At 44.9% G+C, this 18081-nt stretch overlaps 1 protein-coding gene across 2 annotated transcripts in view; it reads right to left on the minus strand.

Annotated features, from left to right (window-relative positions):
• Positions 1–1162: 1162 nt before the first annotated feature.
• ICE1 (interactor of little elongation complex ELL subunit 1) overlaps positions 1163–18081 on the minus strand; it is a 43639-nt gene continuing 26720 nt past the window's right edge. The window contains exons 14-20 of one of the 2 annotated variants that reach the window (XM_079983433.1): positions 11880–16373; positions 8013–8181; positions 6663–6823; positions 5819–6009; positions 5416–5522; positions 3679–3777; positions 1163–2581 (exon numbers count right to left, since the gene is read on the minus strand). In XM_079983433.1, the coding sequence (XP_079839559.1) occupies positions 2385–2581; positions 3679–3777; positions 5416–5522; positions 5819–6009; positions 6663–6823; positions 8013–8181; positions 11880–16373 (5418 nt within the window). In that variant the 3' untranslated portion in view covers positions 1163–2384. Of the gene's footprint in view, positions 2582–3678; positions 3778–5415; positions 5523–5818; positions 6010–6662; positions 6824–8012; positions 8182–11158; positions 11200–11879; positions 16374–18081 lie in introns of those variants that run through there. The other variant, XM_079983434.1, reaches the window with a different exon arrangement.

Genomic DNA, 18081 nt, shown 5'->3' on the forward strand with positions numbered 1-18081 from the left:
GGACCTTCACAGCTGCAATTCATTTTTTACACATCTAGAACATTAAAAGTGCTTTATTTGGGTATACAGTGTTTATTATCTGCACTCCCCCTCCCCACCTGATATGTGGCAAGTGGGCACATCTCAGGAAATGCCCTTTGTGTAGTTGTTAAGTGCTTTTCAGCCTCCCCTTCACTAGCAGCTTTCTGGCACGCTTTTAAGAAGAAGAAGAGGAGTTTGGATTTGATATCCCGCCTTTCACTCCCTTTAAGGAGTCTCAAAGCAGCTAACATTCTCCTTTCCCTTCCTCCCCCACAACAAACACTCCGAGGTGAGTGGGGCTGAGAGACTTCAGAGAAGTGTGACTGGCCCAAGGTCACCCAGCAGCTGCATGTGAAGTGGAGATGCGAACCCGGTTCCCCAGATTACGAGACTTTTCCCAAAGCATTGGGCAGGATGATGAATTGTACCTCCCGATTTGATTTTAATCTGGGTCCTTGCATTTTATTTTGTTGCAATGTTTTACCATTTTTTTTTTTCACCAATTGGGATGCGGGTGGCGCTGTGGTCTAAACCACTGAGCCTCTTCGGCGTGTCGATCAGAACGTGGGTGTTGCTCTGTTCCAGCTCCTGCCAACAGTTTGAAAGCACCACCAGCACGAGTAGATAAATAGGTACAGCTGTGGCGGGAAGGTAAACGGTGTTTCCGTGTGCTCTGGTTTCCGTCATGGTGTCCTGTTATCTGTGGGGCCTGCCTGGTGTTTTTACATGAACAGAATGTGTGTTTTTATTTAAAATGCATCTCTGGGTTATTTGTGGGGCATAGGAATTCATTCATCCCCCCCTCCAAAAAAAAAATAGTCCAGCCCACCACATGGTCTGAGGGACGGTGGACCGGCCCACAGCTGAAAAAGGTCGCTGACCCCTGCTCTGGAGTGTCCTGCTACAAATGGAGCCAGTCCTTTTAACTTCCCTCCATCTGTTTCAGCATCCAGCCAAGCTGTTTCTATTTGCAAAAGTGTTTGCTAATTGCTGATATTTTAACATTGCTGTTAAAATCTGCATTGCAGTGGAGTTAGTGGCTTTAACTTCTAATGATTGATGGCTTGCTTTAAACATTTTAGCTGTTTTACAACTGGGTGAGTTTCAGATGCTCTGAGTAGTTAGAAAAGCAAAGAATGAGTCTTTTTAAAAATAAATTATTGATATCCTTATCACAATCAACCAACATTGAGGCAAAACTTAAAAACAATACATATTTTCAGCATGCATGGGAGTAGCAAATGAAGTTTGATCCCTGCAAAACAAACAATCTAAATAGTCACTTCAATTACATTTTGACAATTCTGCAAATATTCATCTGTTAAATGCACAAATAATATTTATTAGAAAAAATTATACAGACATGTAAAAAATAATCTGAAAACAAGTGAACCTACATTAGATGTTTATACAATTTCAAGGTTTTTAATTATTATTTTAAACTCCAGTTTCTATATATATGTAGTAAAATTCCCAAAGCGGAACAACATGAAATGTGAAACACATTATATGAATATACCATATATACACATTCTCACAGAGAAAGCATCTCATTTTTCTATATACTGTAGATATTGTGTACAGAACTCAAACCATGCTTCAGTTAAATTCATTAAAATTGAAAGGCCTACTAGCATGAATAAAGGACATGATTTGATCGAAAATCTTCTCTTTTCCTTTTGAGGCAAATTGACAAATTTAGGGAGTAGACAAATCAGTTTTGAAAGTGGCCAGAGAGTTACCACTTCTCATTATGTGAATTTATTTGTTTTGCTCCACTGTCATCTCTGGTCAAAAAGACGCACTTGATTTAGAAACAATACCTCAAATCTACAAAACCTGCTTACAGATGCAGGCTTCACTTCATGAGAAGGAATCCTTCTTTAAAAGTGCCTTAAGTTTTGCAGAGACTAGCGAACAAAGAAGCAAAACAAAGGGTTTTTTAAAAGTTCGTTTCATCCACATTTCCAGTGAACGTTGTTTGGAGAACATTTGGCGTAACTAAAAAGAGACTTTGTAGTCTCGGGAATTCACTTCCTGCAAGACCGTTTGCAAGAGAACACTTCTATTTGCATAGATGAACATTCCCCCCCTCCCTGCCCCGATTTAAAGAGCTAGTAAGACAATCTATTGTCTTCTTGTGGCATTTAAGGCAATGCTCAATAGCTTATTGTTTCTACTGTCACACAAAGTACTTCAGGCTACATTGAACAAAGATGTCCTCAAGACATCTCAACAAGAGTTTATGTTTTCTGCCAGCCTCCAAGGAGGGAGGTTCATGACTCTTCTGAAGGAGGTTATTTCAGATGGCATTGCCACATTTTCCTGTATGGTAAAAAAAAAAAAGCCGTCCTCCAGGAACTTTATGAGCAGCCTTCGCTTCTCCCAGCACACTTCAGTAGACTGCGGACTTCTGCTACGCCGCTCGTGACAGCAGGAGGAAGGCTCTTCGCATTGACTGCTTCCCAAGCTTGGATGGCCTCCAAGACTTTAGCTGGGTTGCTAGGACCCAACTCGCAAAGCGCATATGCTGCTGCCAACTGGACGCCCCAGGCCACATCTGCAAAGATGGGAAAGAGGACCATTAATAATAAAGGTAAAGGTAAAGGTACCCCTGCCCATACGGGCCAGTCTTGACAGACTCTGGGGTTGTGCGCCCATCTCACTTAAGAGGCCAGGGGCCAGCGCTGTCCGGAGACACTTCCGGGTCACGTGGCCAGCGTGACATCGCTGCTCTGGCCAGAGCCAGAGCCAGAGCCGCACACGGAAACGCCGTTTACCTTCCCGCTGGTAAGCGGTCCCTATTTATCTACTTGCACCCGGAGGTGCTTTCGAACTGCTAGGTTGGCAGGCGCTGGGACCGAGCAGCGGGAGCGCACCCCGCCGCAGGGATTCGAACCGCCGACCTTTCGATCGGCAAGTCCTAGGCGCTGAGGCTTTAACCCACAGTGCCACCTGCGTCCCTACCATTAATAATGCCCTTGACGAAAAGCCATTCAGGGTTGCGAAAGGAACACAGTCAACTCAGCGGAATATGGCACTTTCTTCTGGCATCCTGGTCTCTTAAGCATTTGCGTTTCCCAGGTCAAACTCGCTTTTCAATTTCTCCTCACACAGAAGCTGGGCTTCTGTGCCTCTAGAGAGATTATTATTTTTATATAGGAAGCAGTATAAAGGTAAAGGTAAAGGGACCCCTGACCATTAGGTCCAGTTGTGACCGACTCTGGGGTTGCGGCGCTCATCTCGCTTTACTGGCCGAGAGATCCGGCGTACAGCTTCTGGGTCATGTGGCCAGCATGACTAAGCCGCTTCTGGCGAACCAGAGCAGCACACGGAAACGCCGTTTACCTTCCCGCCGGAGCGGTACCTATTTATCTACTTGCACTTTGAGGTGCTTTTGAACTGCTAGGTTGGCAGGAGCAGGGACTGAGCAACGGGAGCTCACTCCATCGTGGGGATTCGAACCGCTGACCTTCTGATCGGCAAGTCCTAGGCTCTGTGGTTTAACCCACAGCGCCACCCGCGTCCCTAGGAAGCAGTATAGAAATGGTCTAAATAAGCAGAACGCCCACAAATGTTCCTGGGCGTCTCCTTAGCACAGGGCAATAGCTGTCAGATACTTCACCGCATTACAGTACAGGGCAGAATGGTTGTTACCTTTCTCTTTGGCATGCTGGAGAAAGACCCCAATAACGGAACTGATGTTTTCGACTGCAGAAAAAAATCCTTCTCTCAGTCCTATTTGGCCTAGACGACCTGTGAAGAAGCAACAGAAAGGGGTGATTGTTATGTAAAGTACTTCAGAGTGTGGGGGGCTGGGGGGCACTGATATAACTCCATGCGAAAAAGAATGAGGATGAAGCTAGGCTAGAAAATCTCTTCTGCCCCCCCCCCCCATCGGACATCTAGCTGCTGCATGGAGGAGCTTAAAGTGATCGCCTTTGTCCTGCTGAAGGAAGCGAAGATCTCCTGGCACTTTATAAGCAAGGAACTTGCATAATGTGAGGGAATGGACATATTATTTGGTTCTGATATGGCAGCAAGCGTGAGAGAGTCGTGCAGGGCACAGCTAAGAAGGCAGAAGAGAGACGAAGAAGGAAGAACAAAGACAGCCAAATCCATGTTTATTAATCAGTCCTTCTGCCCTCTGACTCCAAGAGGCATGTTGCCATTCAGCCAGAGATAAAATGGATACAGGATGCTGCAGAGATAATAATAATAATAATAATAATAATAATAATAATAATAATAATAATAATTTATTATTATTTATACCCTGCCCATCTGACTGGGTTTCCCCAGTCACTCTGGGCAGCTCCCAACAGAATGTTAAAAACACGATAAAACATCTAACATTAAAAACTTCCCTAAACAGGGCTGCCTTCAGATGTCTTCTAGAAGTCAGGTAGTTGTTTATTTCCTTGGCATCTGATGGGAGGGCGTTCCACAGGGCAGGCGCCACTACTGAGAAGACCCTCTGCCTGGTTCCCTGTAACCTCACTTCTCACAGAGAGGGAGCTGCCAGAAGGCCCTCGGCACTGGACCTCAGTGTCCGGACTGAGCGATGGGGGTGGAGACCCTCCTTCAGGTATACAGGACCGAGGCTGTTTAGGGCTTTAAAGGTCAGCACCAACACTTTGAATTGTGCTTGGAAACGTACTGGGAGCCAATGTAGGTCTTTCAGGACCGGTGTTATGTGGTCTCAGTGGCTACTCACAGTCACCAGTCTAGCTGCCGCATTTTGGATTAATTGTAGTGTACGGGTTAAGGTACTGTACTTTTTCATGTATAAGACGAGGGTTTTTTTTTTTTTTTTTTGCTAAAGCAATGTCCAAAATTGGGGCTCGTCTTATACACGGTTAGCGCATTGTTGGGATGGGGGATTGGTTGCTGCTGTAAGAATGATCTCGTCAGCGGTGATTGGTGACTGCGGCAAGGGCTGCTGCTAATAGGCTGTGTGTGTGATTGGGGTGGCTGCTGTTGGTGAGCGGAATAGGTTGTCTCGGCGACATTTGCGATAGCCACTGTTGGTCTGGCGGGTGAGTGAATTTTGGCCCCTGAAAAGCTCATCAACTCTGGGCAATCCTCCCCATTTTCTTAATTTTGAGTCCCCCAAGATAGGAGGCGTGTTATACACGGAAAAATACGGTATACAGTAGTCTTCTTTTTTGGGTGGGATGTGGGGAGAGATGCCAACAACCCTCTCCTATTAGTTCTCAAGAGACTGCAGCCAGAACGTAAAAGCCATCACCACCGCAAGTTACCGGCTCCTTTTATTCATGCACACAGATGTGGACTAAGTGGGGGGTATCAATGTCCTGAGCAGACAAATGGAAAGAGTATTCCAACAAGCCTGGTAGCCACAGAGAAAGCGCTGCAGGAGTGCATACTCACCAATCAGTCTGAGCACTGTTGCTACAATTATATCAGAAGGGGAAGAGACGTTGCCGTTGCCCTTTCTGTTCTTTATCCACTTATCCATGATAGGCCAGAGTTCTTTGCTGTGGAACGAAGCGGACAATGAGTACATATGTGCTGACTGCCTCCCTTTTTGCCTTTTGAGACTAGCTCGACCTGCCAGACCTACACCACATTCCTTTGGAATGAAAAACCTCCAAATGCTTTCGATTTGAGAAAACATATTAAGTTGCAGTAACAGCAGAACAACAAAGTTGGCTTAGCAACAGCCGCTCCCCGCAAGCGTATTGGAGGAAACAGCCTATGGTGAATGGATGAGCCAGGCTGCAGACCTTTATTTTAATTATTAAGTACAATAAACAACAAAGACTCGTAATACCTTATGATATGATCGTGGGTCCAGCGCCACTTTTGATGTGAGCACAACAGATCTACAGCAAACACATATTCCCATGTGCTCTCTTTCAGGTCTTCTCCAAATTGCTCACTAAGCTGAAATTCCATCTGTGGACACAACTGTATCGCCAAAAGCAGGCTAGAGACCATCATGCCAACATCTGCTGGTGCATTCTGGAAAAATGAATGAATGCTGATTTTGTTCTCAAACATTCTACCCACAAGACCTTATAGATTAGTGAGACCACTGGTTCCAAAATGGTAGTGCAGACGAACAACCAGTCCCAAAATGGAGCAGAATTGGGTATAATCAGCTGGCTATCACTGACATCACATTCCAACTGCTATCAAATCCATCTTTGCCTTTGGAAATTGCTAAATTCTTTGCCGCTGCATTCTCCTTGTGCCAAGGAGTTCCACGGCTCTGATTTCCTCTCATCCGCAGGCTCTAAGTGGAGAACATGTTGTCTTTTATATTTCCCCCTTCCTACTACCCCACATGCCTATAAAAGTATTTTTTCACCCCCCTCACAGTGAAAATGGCAATATTATAAGTAGTGGTTTTTCCCCCCAGTGGTTTTATTTGGCTCATATTTGGTTCAGCGGCATGTGAAACTGCCCCCCCATCCCAAAATCAAACCCACTTTCTTCAAAGTGATGCCCAGCTCTTCAGAAAGCAGTATTTGATTAACAGATAACACAAGAAAAATGCACACTGGCCCTTTCTTACGCCTCTGTGAAAAGTGAGGTTCTGCTCTTGTATAATCAACAACCAACTCTCTTCTGGCCAAATGCAAAAAAAAAGTGATCCTGTCAAATGCTCATACCTCTTCCCAATTCAGGTAAGTTCTCAGACATTTCAGCACCTCCCCTCTTGCACGCTGCCTGGCAACCAACTGGATAGCTTTGCTGATCACACCTTCCGAGGAAAAGATCTCATCCCACACGTTCGCAATAAACAAAGTTAGTATGGCCGATTTGGGGAAATCTGGCAGGGAGAAATTAAAATAAGAAAGGAAAACCCTTTAGGCTAGACAATAATCAATATGTGTATATATATTACAAGTTGAACTTGAAACAAAAATGTTGCAGGGGGTTCACTATATAAGCAGTGAGGAGCTAAAGCACTTACATTTCCCCCTTTTCATGTCCCTTTTCCAGTTTATGCTCAATACTCTCTCTCTCTCAATACCTCTCTCTCTCTCTCTCTCTCTCTCTCTCTCTCTCTCTCTCTCTCTCTCTCGGAGACCACTGAGCATGCTCAGTATATTAATCACGCCTCCATACCAGCTAAATGTGTCTCCTGCACATACTCACAAAATTATCTATTTTGATTTAAGGAGCTTAGGCTCTTCTCAAGCAGCCATACCCAAAAGGTAGCACCAAGGATTTAGGCTGCAGTCCTAACCCCTGGGTGGCAGTGGTGGGACTTGTTTCTTATTCTATTCTATTTATAAAAACAGATGTTAGATACAGCGGTACCTCGGGATGCGAACGGGATACGTTCCAGAGCCCCGTTCGCACCCTGAACAGAACGTAAGATGCATCTGCGTGTCCGCAGCCGTGAGCAGCGAAACCCGGAGGTAACGCGCTTTTTATTCTGAGGTGGGACGCAGGTGGCGCTGTGGGTAAAAGCCTCAGCGCCTAGGGCTTGCCGATCGAAAGGTCGGCAGTTCGAATCCCTGCGGCGGGGTGCGCTCCCGTTGCTCGGTCCCAGCGCCTGCCAACCTAGCAGTTCGAAAGCACCTCCGGGTGCAAGTAGATAAATAGGGACCGCATACTGGCGGGAAGGTAAACGGCGTTTCCGTGTGCTGCGCTGGCTCGCCAGATGCAGCTTTGTCACGCTGGCCACGTGACCCGGAAGTGTCTCCGGACAGCGCTGGCCCTCGGCCTCTTAAGTGAGATGGGCGCACAACCCTAGAGTCTGTCAAGACTGGCCCGTACGGGCAGGGGTACCTTTACCTTTTTACTATGACTGTACTTTTTACTATGACTGTACTGTGGGTTGTTTAATCAGCCAACAACCCTGGCAAACAGACCTTTGCCAAAACAGTGAGTATACATTGATTTATACCGTTTCCCATGAAACATCCAAAAGCGATTAACATATCTGCATTCAGCTGGAACACAATGCGTAAGATGCTTTCCACCGTAAAAAAGACAAAGACGGATCATACCTTCCTTAAGAAGACTGTAGCAAAACAGGCGTGCTTTTTCAAGGTCTCCTAGCTGCCGGCATATTCCAACATACACCCTGCAGAGGGCCTGAATGTGATTGTGGCCCAAGGTCATCTTCTGTTTCTTCAGTTTCTTCAGAATGGTCTGCAACGCCGTCTCGGCTAAGTGCTGTAACATGCAAAATGGTATTTTCCATTGAGGATATTTCAACATGCATAATATACCTTATTATCAGAAAATAATATACTTCTGTCCTTGAACAGAAATGCTGATGATCTTCAGAGCTAATTCTTTATCAGATACAGGCGATAAAATAGAGAAGAACAGATCTGTCCAAGCAAGGACAAGGACACACATGTTTTAAAACCACTGGAAAAGTGTACTCGTGGCAGTTTGCAGCTGAAACTGGTAAGCTGCAAAGGTTAAAAATACAGAAAACCAGCAACTAAACACCACAATAGTAGGAGTGAAGGACTAAATGCATGGCAGGTACAAGAAGTAACAGCATAGTGAATGTTCTTTTAATGAGCCATCTGAAACGTTACAGTGGTGCCTCGCAAGACGAAATTAATCCGTTCCGTGAGGCTCTTTGTATAGCGGTTTTTTCGTCTTGCGAAGCAAGCCCATTGACAGCTTAGCGGATTAGCGCTATTAGCGGTTTAGTGGCTTTTAGCGGATCAGCTGATAAGCGGCTTATCAGCGGATCAGCTGATAAGCGGCTTAGGGCTTAGGAAAAGGGGGGGAAAAGGGAAAAAACCCCGCAGGAACTTGCAAGACATTTTCGTCTTGCGAAGCAAGCCCATAGGGAAATTTGTTTTGCGAAGCGCCTCCAAAACAGAAAACCCTTTCATCTAGCGGGTTTTCCGTATTGCGAGGCGTTCGTCTTGCGGGGCACCACTGTATATGAAAGAAGACCAATTGGCCTCTCTGAGGCCATTCCACATGTAGGCCAATGTAGGTCAAGTTCTGATACAACCTCTGCCAGTGATGTGTGTAAAGGAATCTATGGGGAGGTGCCATAAGCAGAGCACAAGCAATGCATGCAGAAGATCCAATCCCTATCACCTCCAGTGAAAAAGGTTCTCTGCCAGATTCTGAGATAACTTCACATTTGTGCACAATTGTCGCATTGTCACCTTAAAAAGTTTGAAAGACCTGGGATCCATGCAGGGCATTTTTGAAGGCCTTAATTCATACCAATATAAGGTTGAAGATATGCTAGGGCCTAAGTTGGGAGCCGTTTACCTTCCCGTCGGAGCGGTACCTATTTATCTACTTGCACTTTGACGTGCTTTCGAACTGCTAGGTTGACAGGAACTGCTAGGTTTCCGTGCACTGCTCTGGTTCACCAGAAGCGGCTTAGTCATGCTGGCCACATGACCCGGAAGCTGTACGCCGGCTCCCTCGGCCAATAAAGCGAGATGAGCGCCACAACCCCAGAGTCGGCCACGACTGGACCTAATGGTCAGGGGTCCCTTTATCTTTACCTTTAAGTTGGGAGCCATTACAGCTGAACAGTGGCTGGGTGGGTATGTTCCTGGCTTCTTATCCCATCCAGACACCCGGACACAAATGAGAAACACTCTCAGAAATAAAAAATCCTGAAAACAGGTTGACAGCACAATTTTGCAGTGGACCTTGTGCTGAATCTTTCCCCTCAAATCTTCCCATGGTCTTTTTTTTTTTTGGGGGGGGGGGTAAAAGCACTTTTGGATGGAAAGACCTCAAGTTCCCTCATCCTGAATGATGTAATAACAGGGAATCTTACCATCTGGGGGAGCTTCCAGTGAGATTAATTTCAGGTCTGACCCTAAGCAACTGGGGAAGAAACACCAAATGAATACTGCTAGAAAATGCATTGCCAAACTTTGTTGTCGGTTAACTCTTCTTTGGCCTTGCATTTATGTACTGAAGCCTGGATCGGGGTTTTCTTTTCTTGACCTTTTTGGGGGTTAATATCAAATTTATTCTGTGTTTGTTAAACTGTTGACTTTTGAATTTACGGACATGCTCTGTATTCCGCATATTTGTATTTTGATGTCTTGAATGTTTGCTGCAAGCTGCTTTGGCTGCAGCTGATTGTGGAAAAGCAGCATATATATAAACACAAACAAACAAACAAACAAACAAACACAACAACAACAACAACAACAACAACAACAACAACAACAATTTATTATTTATACCCCGCCCATCTGGCTGAGTTTCCCCAGCCACTCTGGGCGGCTCCCAATCAGGTGTTAAAAACAATACAGCGTTAAATATTAAAAACTTCCCTGAAAACAAACAAACAAACAAACAAACAAACAAACAAACAAACAGGAACTTGGGAAGGTGATCACTCCAGAAGCATGCTGCCACTTAAAAACTGGCCGTCACGAACTGGCTCTTAGTCAGTGACGTGGAACCCAAAGCGCTCAACAACTCCACCAAATGAATAAACTATCAGACAAGTTGAAGTGTTTCAGAAATGTCTCCATACAATTTTAGAGCCCAAGCGTTCCATCTAAGGCAGGGATAGATTCACCTGAATCCAGGCTTACACAACATGTGACCCACAGCCCTCCTCTTTGTGCAGTTCAAGGCACCCATGTTCCTGGGAGTTTGGAGCAAGGAGGGTCACAAGATTTACAGATCTGATGACCGAGTTAAGATCGTTTCCCTACTCCCTCCACAAGTTCTGCCTTATGACAGACATCCAGATAGAACTTGGATGTGCGAACTGTTTGATGCATTTAGATCACAGTGCAATCTGCTTTCAGAAGCCTTTGTAAACCAAGACATAGGCTTAAAACTGTGAATCACAAAACTAAAGGACAGGACTCTCACTTGGGGGGTCTGTGGGTCACGTGGAGTGGGGCGAAAATACAGGGGTCTTAAACACACAGCACATTCTTTATTACCAGCCAAAGCCCATATTGCCCCTCGCAAGGACCCTCTCTGGTGCACATCTGATTTCGGGGGATGACTGCACCCCCATCACCCCAGCAGAAGATGTTCCTTTATTTTTATGGTGTTTAAGGGGGGGTAACAGTTCCTCTGCTCTGAATGCTAATGTCAAACTTAGCACTTCAGCCTGCAGATTCTCATATACAACAGGCTAAATAGAGACAACTGTGAGCAAAGTCCTTGTGCACTTGCTCACCTGTGGAAGAGACGAGCCGGGATGGGTTGCGGTGGCAGCAGCTAAGTTTGCAAGAAATGAGAGAGTGCAAAAAGTTTGAGAAACACTGGGGTAAACACAACATCAAAATCCCCATGGATATTAGCTGTAAGGGACCGAAAAACCACCGTTTGCTCAAAAGTGTATGTCTGTGTGTGCGGATGTGTGTTAAGCCATGCAAATCCAGCTTCATCCCTTTAACAAAAACCAAGATATGAGTCAACATCCCCAATCAGCCACAGCAAACTTAATTATACAGTGGTGCCTCGCAAGAAGAAATTAATTCGTTCCGTGAGTTGCTTCGTCTTGCGATATTTTCGTCTCGCGGAGCGCGGATTCCCCGGGTATTAACGGCTTTAAGAAAAAGGAAGCAAACCCGCAAGACGTTTTCGTCTTGCGAAGCAAGCCCATAGGGAAATTCGTCTTGCGAAGCAACTCAAGAAATGAAAAACCCTTTCGTCTTGCGCGTTTTTCGTCTAGCGAGGCATTCGTCTTGCGGGGCACCACTGTATGTCCACATATGAACTGCAAGAGGTGACATGATAGGTTGGCAGAAAGGTGGGTTCAAATGGTCTCTTCTACGGCTTCTACTGTCTTAACTACTATTCCAGAAGGTTCCACGCTCATTGTTTGGTTGTATAAGCTAAACCAGTTTACTGGTATTTTTTAAAAAAAAACAAGAAGAAGAAGAAGTGTAACTGACCTTCTTAGCAACGCCAAGTTCATAAACGGCTTCTTTCTCTTCATCTCTCATGGCTGGGAGCTTCGAGGTATTGCCCACCAAAACGTGGCTACGGATAACAGGTAACAGGTCAAAACAGGCTTTGGAAACTTTCTCCAATGCTACCATCACAATGTTGCTATCGGAGTCATCGCTTTTCTTCGCAGCCACAAGCAATTGTGAATCGGCTTCACCGGTTAAGTGAGTACCACCCTCGCTACTCAGATGGATAGTTTCTTCAGCAGGGCACCGTATGCCAGCACCTGGGACTCTACCTGAAGGCTCCTCCTTGCAGAAGTTTGATTTTGGCGACTTGCTATCTAGTCTTAGCCTTTTGGCATTCTTTGGCACAGTCACAGGTACTAAAGCCCTTTTCCCAGTGTAACACACATTGGAAGACAGTTGCTCTGGGTCAGGCTTGAAACTGCTCCCCGTTTTAACAAAAGCAGTGGACACAGAAGCAATTGCTTTAAAGCCACTGATCTGATGGACCGGCTGTGGGGCGTTTTTGCCATCTAGAGAAGCCGACCTACTCAGCTGAATGTTACCTTTCAGGATGCTGAGAGTTCTGGCTCGGGCAGATAGCTCTGGATACATGCTGTCCAAGATCTTCACCGAGTTTTCCTGGGGTACGGGTGTAGCAGTGCCGCCAACTGCCGATGGAGGAAGTCTGCCAGGCACGGGGAGGGCGTGCTTGGGAGTGGTGGCGCAAAACTGAAGAGGCGAAGACAGAGCCCTCTGACGCATCGGCGTGCCCGAGGGAGAAGGGGTGGTAAATGTAGCGGGAGACTTGCATTTGGGGATATCCGACAGCGGCGACCTTAGAGGAGGAACTGCAGCTTCCCGTAAAGGAGAAACCATTCCATCAAGTGGGGAAGGCAAAGAAGACTGGCTAGACGATGACGTCAGTGGGGAGAGGGGCCTAACCTTCCTTGGGGGAGTAGGTATCAGAGGTGGGAGCAAGGGAGGTAATGGAGGGCCCATCTCTTCCCTAATTTTTGTCAGGGTTTTTGGAGGAGAATACACTGTAGGCGTGGAAGTATCTGCGTTGGCAAAAATGGTCTCAGTGAGCAGTGCTTGCCGACTTTTCCTCTTCCCCTTGCAGCTAGGTATTCTCTGGAGAGGCCTAAGACCTACCTCTGCTGAAACATTTCTAGAGTCTGATGCTTCAAGCGCTTGTCCTGCTCCGTTATTTCCGTGAGATGCAAGAGCAGGGGGGGATTCCACTTTCTCAGACACTATTTTTTGTGGTTTAGAGCTGGAAGATTCAGAGGCAGGTGGTATGGAATGCCGGCTGGTTTGAGCAGCAAGAGTTTCCCCCTCGTTCTTTATATGGGTTTCCTTGTTGTGGGAGGCACTGGAGTCCTCATCAAGACAGACGGGTGTTAACTGGTTCTGCATCAGGCTGGAGCTGCATCCCAAACGGCTAAAGCTTCTTTCTTCCTCAGCACTTACTTTCCCTTTAAAGAAATCTAACTGGATTTCTGGGGTTTCTACACTAGTGCCACTGTATTCCGAGTGTGGTGCAACTATATCACTATTAAATTCTGGATCACTTGCAGAAGGCTTCCTGGAGAGAGATTTTCTGTCATGTCTCATCAATGAAACGACCGCTGAAATGTCTTGTCCTGCTTGCCTCTCGTCTGACTTCTCTGTTGTTGTAAGAGATTCAGATTTTAAGGAGGTATTTTCATCACTACACGTCCCTCTTGTTGCGTATGAATGTTCCCATATCCCTTCCGTCACTTCAGCAACATGGGAGCCAGTGTCATGTGCTGCAGCCGGCGTATATTTCGGGGATGCCTCTTCTGTTGCATGGGACAGCTCCTGCTCACCACCCACATCTGCTCTGGACGCTGCAAGCATTGGTTGTGGTTTTGTGCAATTCACCTTCCTTAATGGGAAAACCTCTTCCTCTGGTGAATCCAAGGGAGATGATTTCATAAGCATGATAGTACTTTCAGACACTGTCAGTTCATTCACCCCTTCAGATCTTGTGCCTCTGCTCGATATTGCATCAGTTTCTTTAGCTGTTGCTTCACTCAGATTATGTTCTAGCTCACACTTTCTTGAAGGAATCCCTGACGTCTTATCAAGAGGAACAATAAGCTTCTCATCACTTGGAACAGATTTGCTCACTACAAAAATGTCTACAGTATTAACACTGTTTAGGCTCGATGCCTCGGGGGTTTGTGCTTTAGTAAGCTCCCCACAACACATTATCTGGGATTCCCTGAGAGTTGGCTGTTCTCTGGCTTCTTCGATTTCCATTTCATGGAAACTGCAACAATCCAGGGACTTATTTTTGTCTACGTCAGAATCGAGAACATTTGCCTCTTTACTTGTCAAGTCTTCCCCAGAATCGTGATCCCTATGATCAGCATCTTCTTCTCTGCTTGGAGAGGAAGGGGTAATGTACCCTGGGACAGAGCTTTGGCCATTTCTGCTGAAGAGCTCATAACTGATTTCAGCGTTGGACACAGTGACATTGGAGGGCTCTGCAGTGGACTTCGAACCAACTGTTGTAGTGACAGAGGAAGTTTCAATAACTGCACTCTCTGATTCTAATTCATCTTGAACAGACTGAGCAAGACCTTCATTTGTGTTCTGTTCTAATTCCACCCCATTTGTTACAGAGCACTTGTAATTCGTTTCTGTCCCTTCCGCAGCATGCTTCATTTTATCAGATGAATTGCTTTTAGCATTATAGGTTGCCTTTTCTTGAGGTGGTGCATCATTTATTCCATGTTGCAAATCTTTAAAAATCAAACTGGGCTCCATATTTCTGTCACACAGAGTTGCAAGAGCAGATGTTTCTTCACTTCCTTCTTCTATGATAAACTGTGCAGTCCCAGTTTCTGTTATTTTCAGCCGTTCACTATCTTCCTTCTCAAGCCGTTCTGATGTCAAGCATAAATCTTCCGCAACAGCCTCAGTGTGCTGAAAGTTAATTGAAACGCTATGCGTTTTGGACTTACACTCAGGTTTAACGTCTGCATTTTCAACATACCCTGATTCTGAAGCACTTTGAGTGACATTCTCTGATTCAAAGAGTGTGTGTTTACTTTCAAGAGACCCCTCTGGACACCCTTCAATAATAAATGCTTCTGCTGCTAACATAGGACTGCTTTGATAATCTGGCTCCTCTTGTAGCGATTTAACGGAATCTTTTTGGTCAATGTATTGTTCTAGTTCTACACATTCTTTTTTTACATCCATTGATTTGGGTTTCGTTTTGCCTACAACGTTTTCATTTTCAACTTTCTGCTGGTCATCTTCTCCATGTTTAGTACGCACAGAAGGGAGAGTGCTGCTTTCACCTATAGGATACAATGAATTATTGCATCCATCACTTGCCACTGTAATATGGGAGTGGGGCCTCAAGGTATCAGCATTCCCTAGTTTATTCTCCCCATTTAATTCATATTGCTTGTCACATTCCTCTTCACTACTGTGATTTTCTTCTACGCATTGTGATTTGATGGCTGCATCGGAGACGTGAGAATCTTTTTCAAAGTCCTGTGTAAATGTTATCTCAGCATCTTGTTGCTGGAGCAGCACCCTAGAACATTCCATTTCAGAGAGGAAATTATGGTTAACGAAATTCATTTTCTCTTCCATTAATGCTTCATCACTGCTGCCTGAGCAGAGCCCTTCAGTTGCATTTTGTTTGTCTGTTGTTACAGGTTCAGTGTGTTCTTCACCAATGCATTTTGCTTTCTCAAAATTAAATTTAGATTGGATGTCACTGGGGCCAGGCCCCATTCCTCCTCGCACATCACCAGAAACATCCTTAAAAATTTCAGGAGCTACGAGCTCATTTTCAGTAGCTAAAATGGACCCTTTGGTTTGCTGCTGAGAGCCACCTTTGGGTGTTTGAAGCCAATCACCTTCCACTGTCTCAATGAGCTCTTCCTTCTCATCTTTCAAGAAGCTAGTAGGCTCTTTGTGCACATGGTCAATGCTACTTCCAACGTCTTCTTTCATGGGCATTGACTCAGCTGTTTTTTTTTGACCTTGTGAGTTAGCCGATGGAGACAATAAAGCAGGCATCATGAGTTTGTCTTTCGCTTTCATCATATTATCGAAGTTTTTGTTGACGTTTTCTGTACCGTGTGCTGCTGGCTCAGTGGCTGTGTGTGCCTCCAAAAAGTCAGAATTCTCCTGCAGATGCTTCTCACTTGTTGATATGGCACCTCTCTCATTAAGATATACTGATGTTTCTGTCACAGGGTCGTGACACAGTGCTGACTCTTCTTCCGTCAATTTGCTAAGTCTTTCAGGTGACTCCTGAGAATTGCCATTTGTATTGTTTGCGCTAAAAGAGACACATTTGCTCCGAGATTCTGCTGAAAGATTCTCGTAAGAAATTTCAGCTTTTGGTTCACTTTTTTCCAAAATATTTTCAAGCATTTGCACATCCTGGTTCATTTCATCTTCATCGCTGGAATCTGTTAAGTTTCCAAATAACGTATCCTTAAAGAAATAAATGAGAAGAATTAATATAGTACTCATAACAGTTCAAATGTTTTATGAACAGCCATTCAAGTTACAATGTTCATTACCTTTTTCCCTTTCAAAAAACTGGTACTGCTAAAGACACATCTAAACAGATATGCACTAAAAACATGACTGAGGTGTAGTAAACCTACTTCTGCGCTGTTCCACTTCAGATCAGAGCTGCAGATTTACATGATGGCATTCTCTTCAAAACCATAAAAACAAAACCATAAAGGTAAAGGTAAAGGGCCCCTTGACCATTAGGTCCAGTCGTGACCGACTCTGGGATTGTGGCGCTCATCTCGCTTTATTGGCCGAGGAAGCCGGCGTACAGCTTCCGGGTCATGTGGCCAGCATGACTAAGCCGCTTCTGGCAAACCAGAGCAGCGCATGAAAACACCGTTTACCTTCCCACCAGAGCGGTACCTATTTATCTACTTGCACTTTGACGTGCTTTCGAACTGCTAGATTGGCAGGAGCAGGGACCGAGCAACGGGAGCTCACCCCGTCACAGGGATTCGAATCACCAACCTTCTGACCGGCAAGTCCTAGGCTCTGTGGTTTAACCCACAGCGCTACCCGCGTTCCTTATAAACCAAACCATAGAGAGCTAGAAAACAGGAAGTAGTTCTTTCTGAGAAACAGTTTTCTATTGAGATTTTTTTGCACAGAGGTTTTACGACTTCAATGAGAACTAAGAACAAGATAAACTAAAGAGTATCTATCAGAAACAAAGAGAGAGAGTTCCTTTGTACAGGGCTTAGCTCACTTGCAAAGGTTCATCTTAATCCATAAAAACATGAGTCATTTCACTATTTAAAAAGCAATACTCAAAGTGACGCACAGTCAATAAAACCACAAAAATAGCAGCAGCCAGAAGCTGAAAATCCAGGTGTTCAGTATACAATGGTACCTCGGTTTACAAACTTAATCTGTTCCGGAAGTCCGTTCTTACACCAAAGCATTCTTAAACCAAGGTGTGCTTTCCCATAGCAGCGGGGGACTCAGTTTACAAATGGAACACACTCAACAGGAAGTGGAACATGTTCTGCTTCCAAGGCAAAGTTCACAAACCAGAACACCTGCTTCCGGGTTTGCAGCGTTCTATTTCCAAGTTGTTCATAAACTAAGCTGTTCTTAAACCAAGGTACCACTGTATTCTAAAACCAAACTGTTTTAACCTAGCAATGGAATTAGCAAGGATGACATCCTAACCGAGAAAGCTAACATTTTACACTTTAACAGTTCTTACTGAAGGAAGTCGGGGAAGGAGAAAAAACAACAGCTCCCTATGACAGAGCCGCTGCTCTCATGAATCACAACAGGAGCTGTCACCACATTTATTGTCTTAATTTATATCCCACTGTTTGACAATATGTTTAGGGAATTTAATATTTAATGCTGTATTGTTTTAAACACTCGATTGGGAGCCACCCAGAGTGGCTGGGGAACCTCAGCCAGATGGGCGGGGTATAAATAAATTATTATTATTATTATTATTATTATTATTATTATTATTATTATTATTTTCCATTAAACTGGATACAATGGTAACGATTCTTTTAGGTCCGGGCCTACTATACTCTGAAGGCAGGTGGGGGGCATTGTGGGTTTTTTTTGGATAGTTGAAAGTGGTATAACAGAGAAATCACTGCCCAGGTATATTACACATTTACTGATTTTA

This window comes from Podarcis cretensis, assembly GCF_951804945.1.
Source record: "Podarcis cretensis genome assembly, chromosome: 7".
NCBI classification, from domain to species: Eukaryota; Metazoa; Chordata; class Lepidosauria; order Squamata; family Lacertidae; genus Podarcis; species Podarcis cretensis.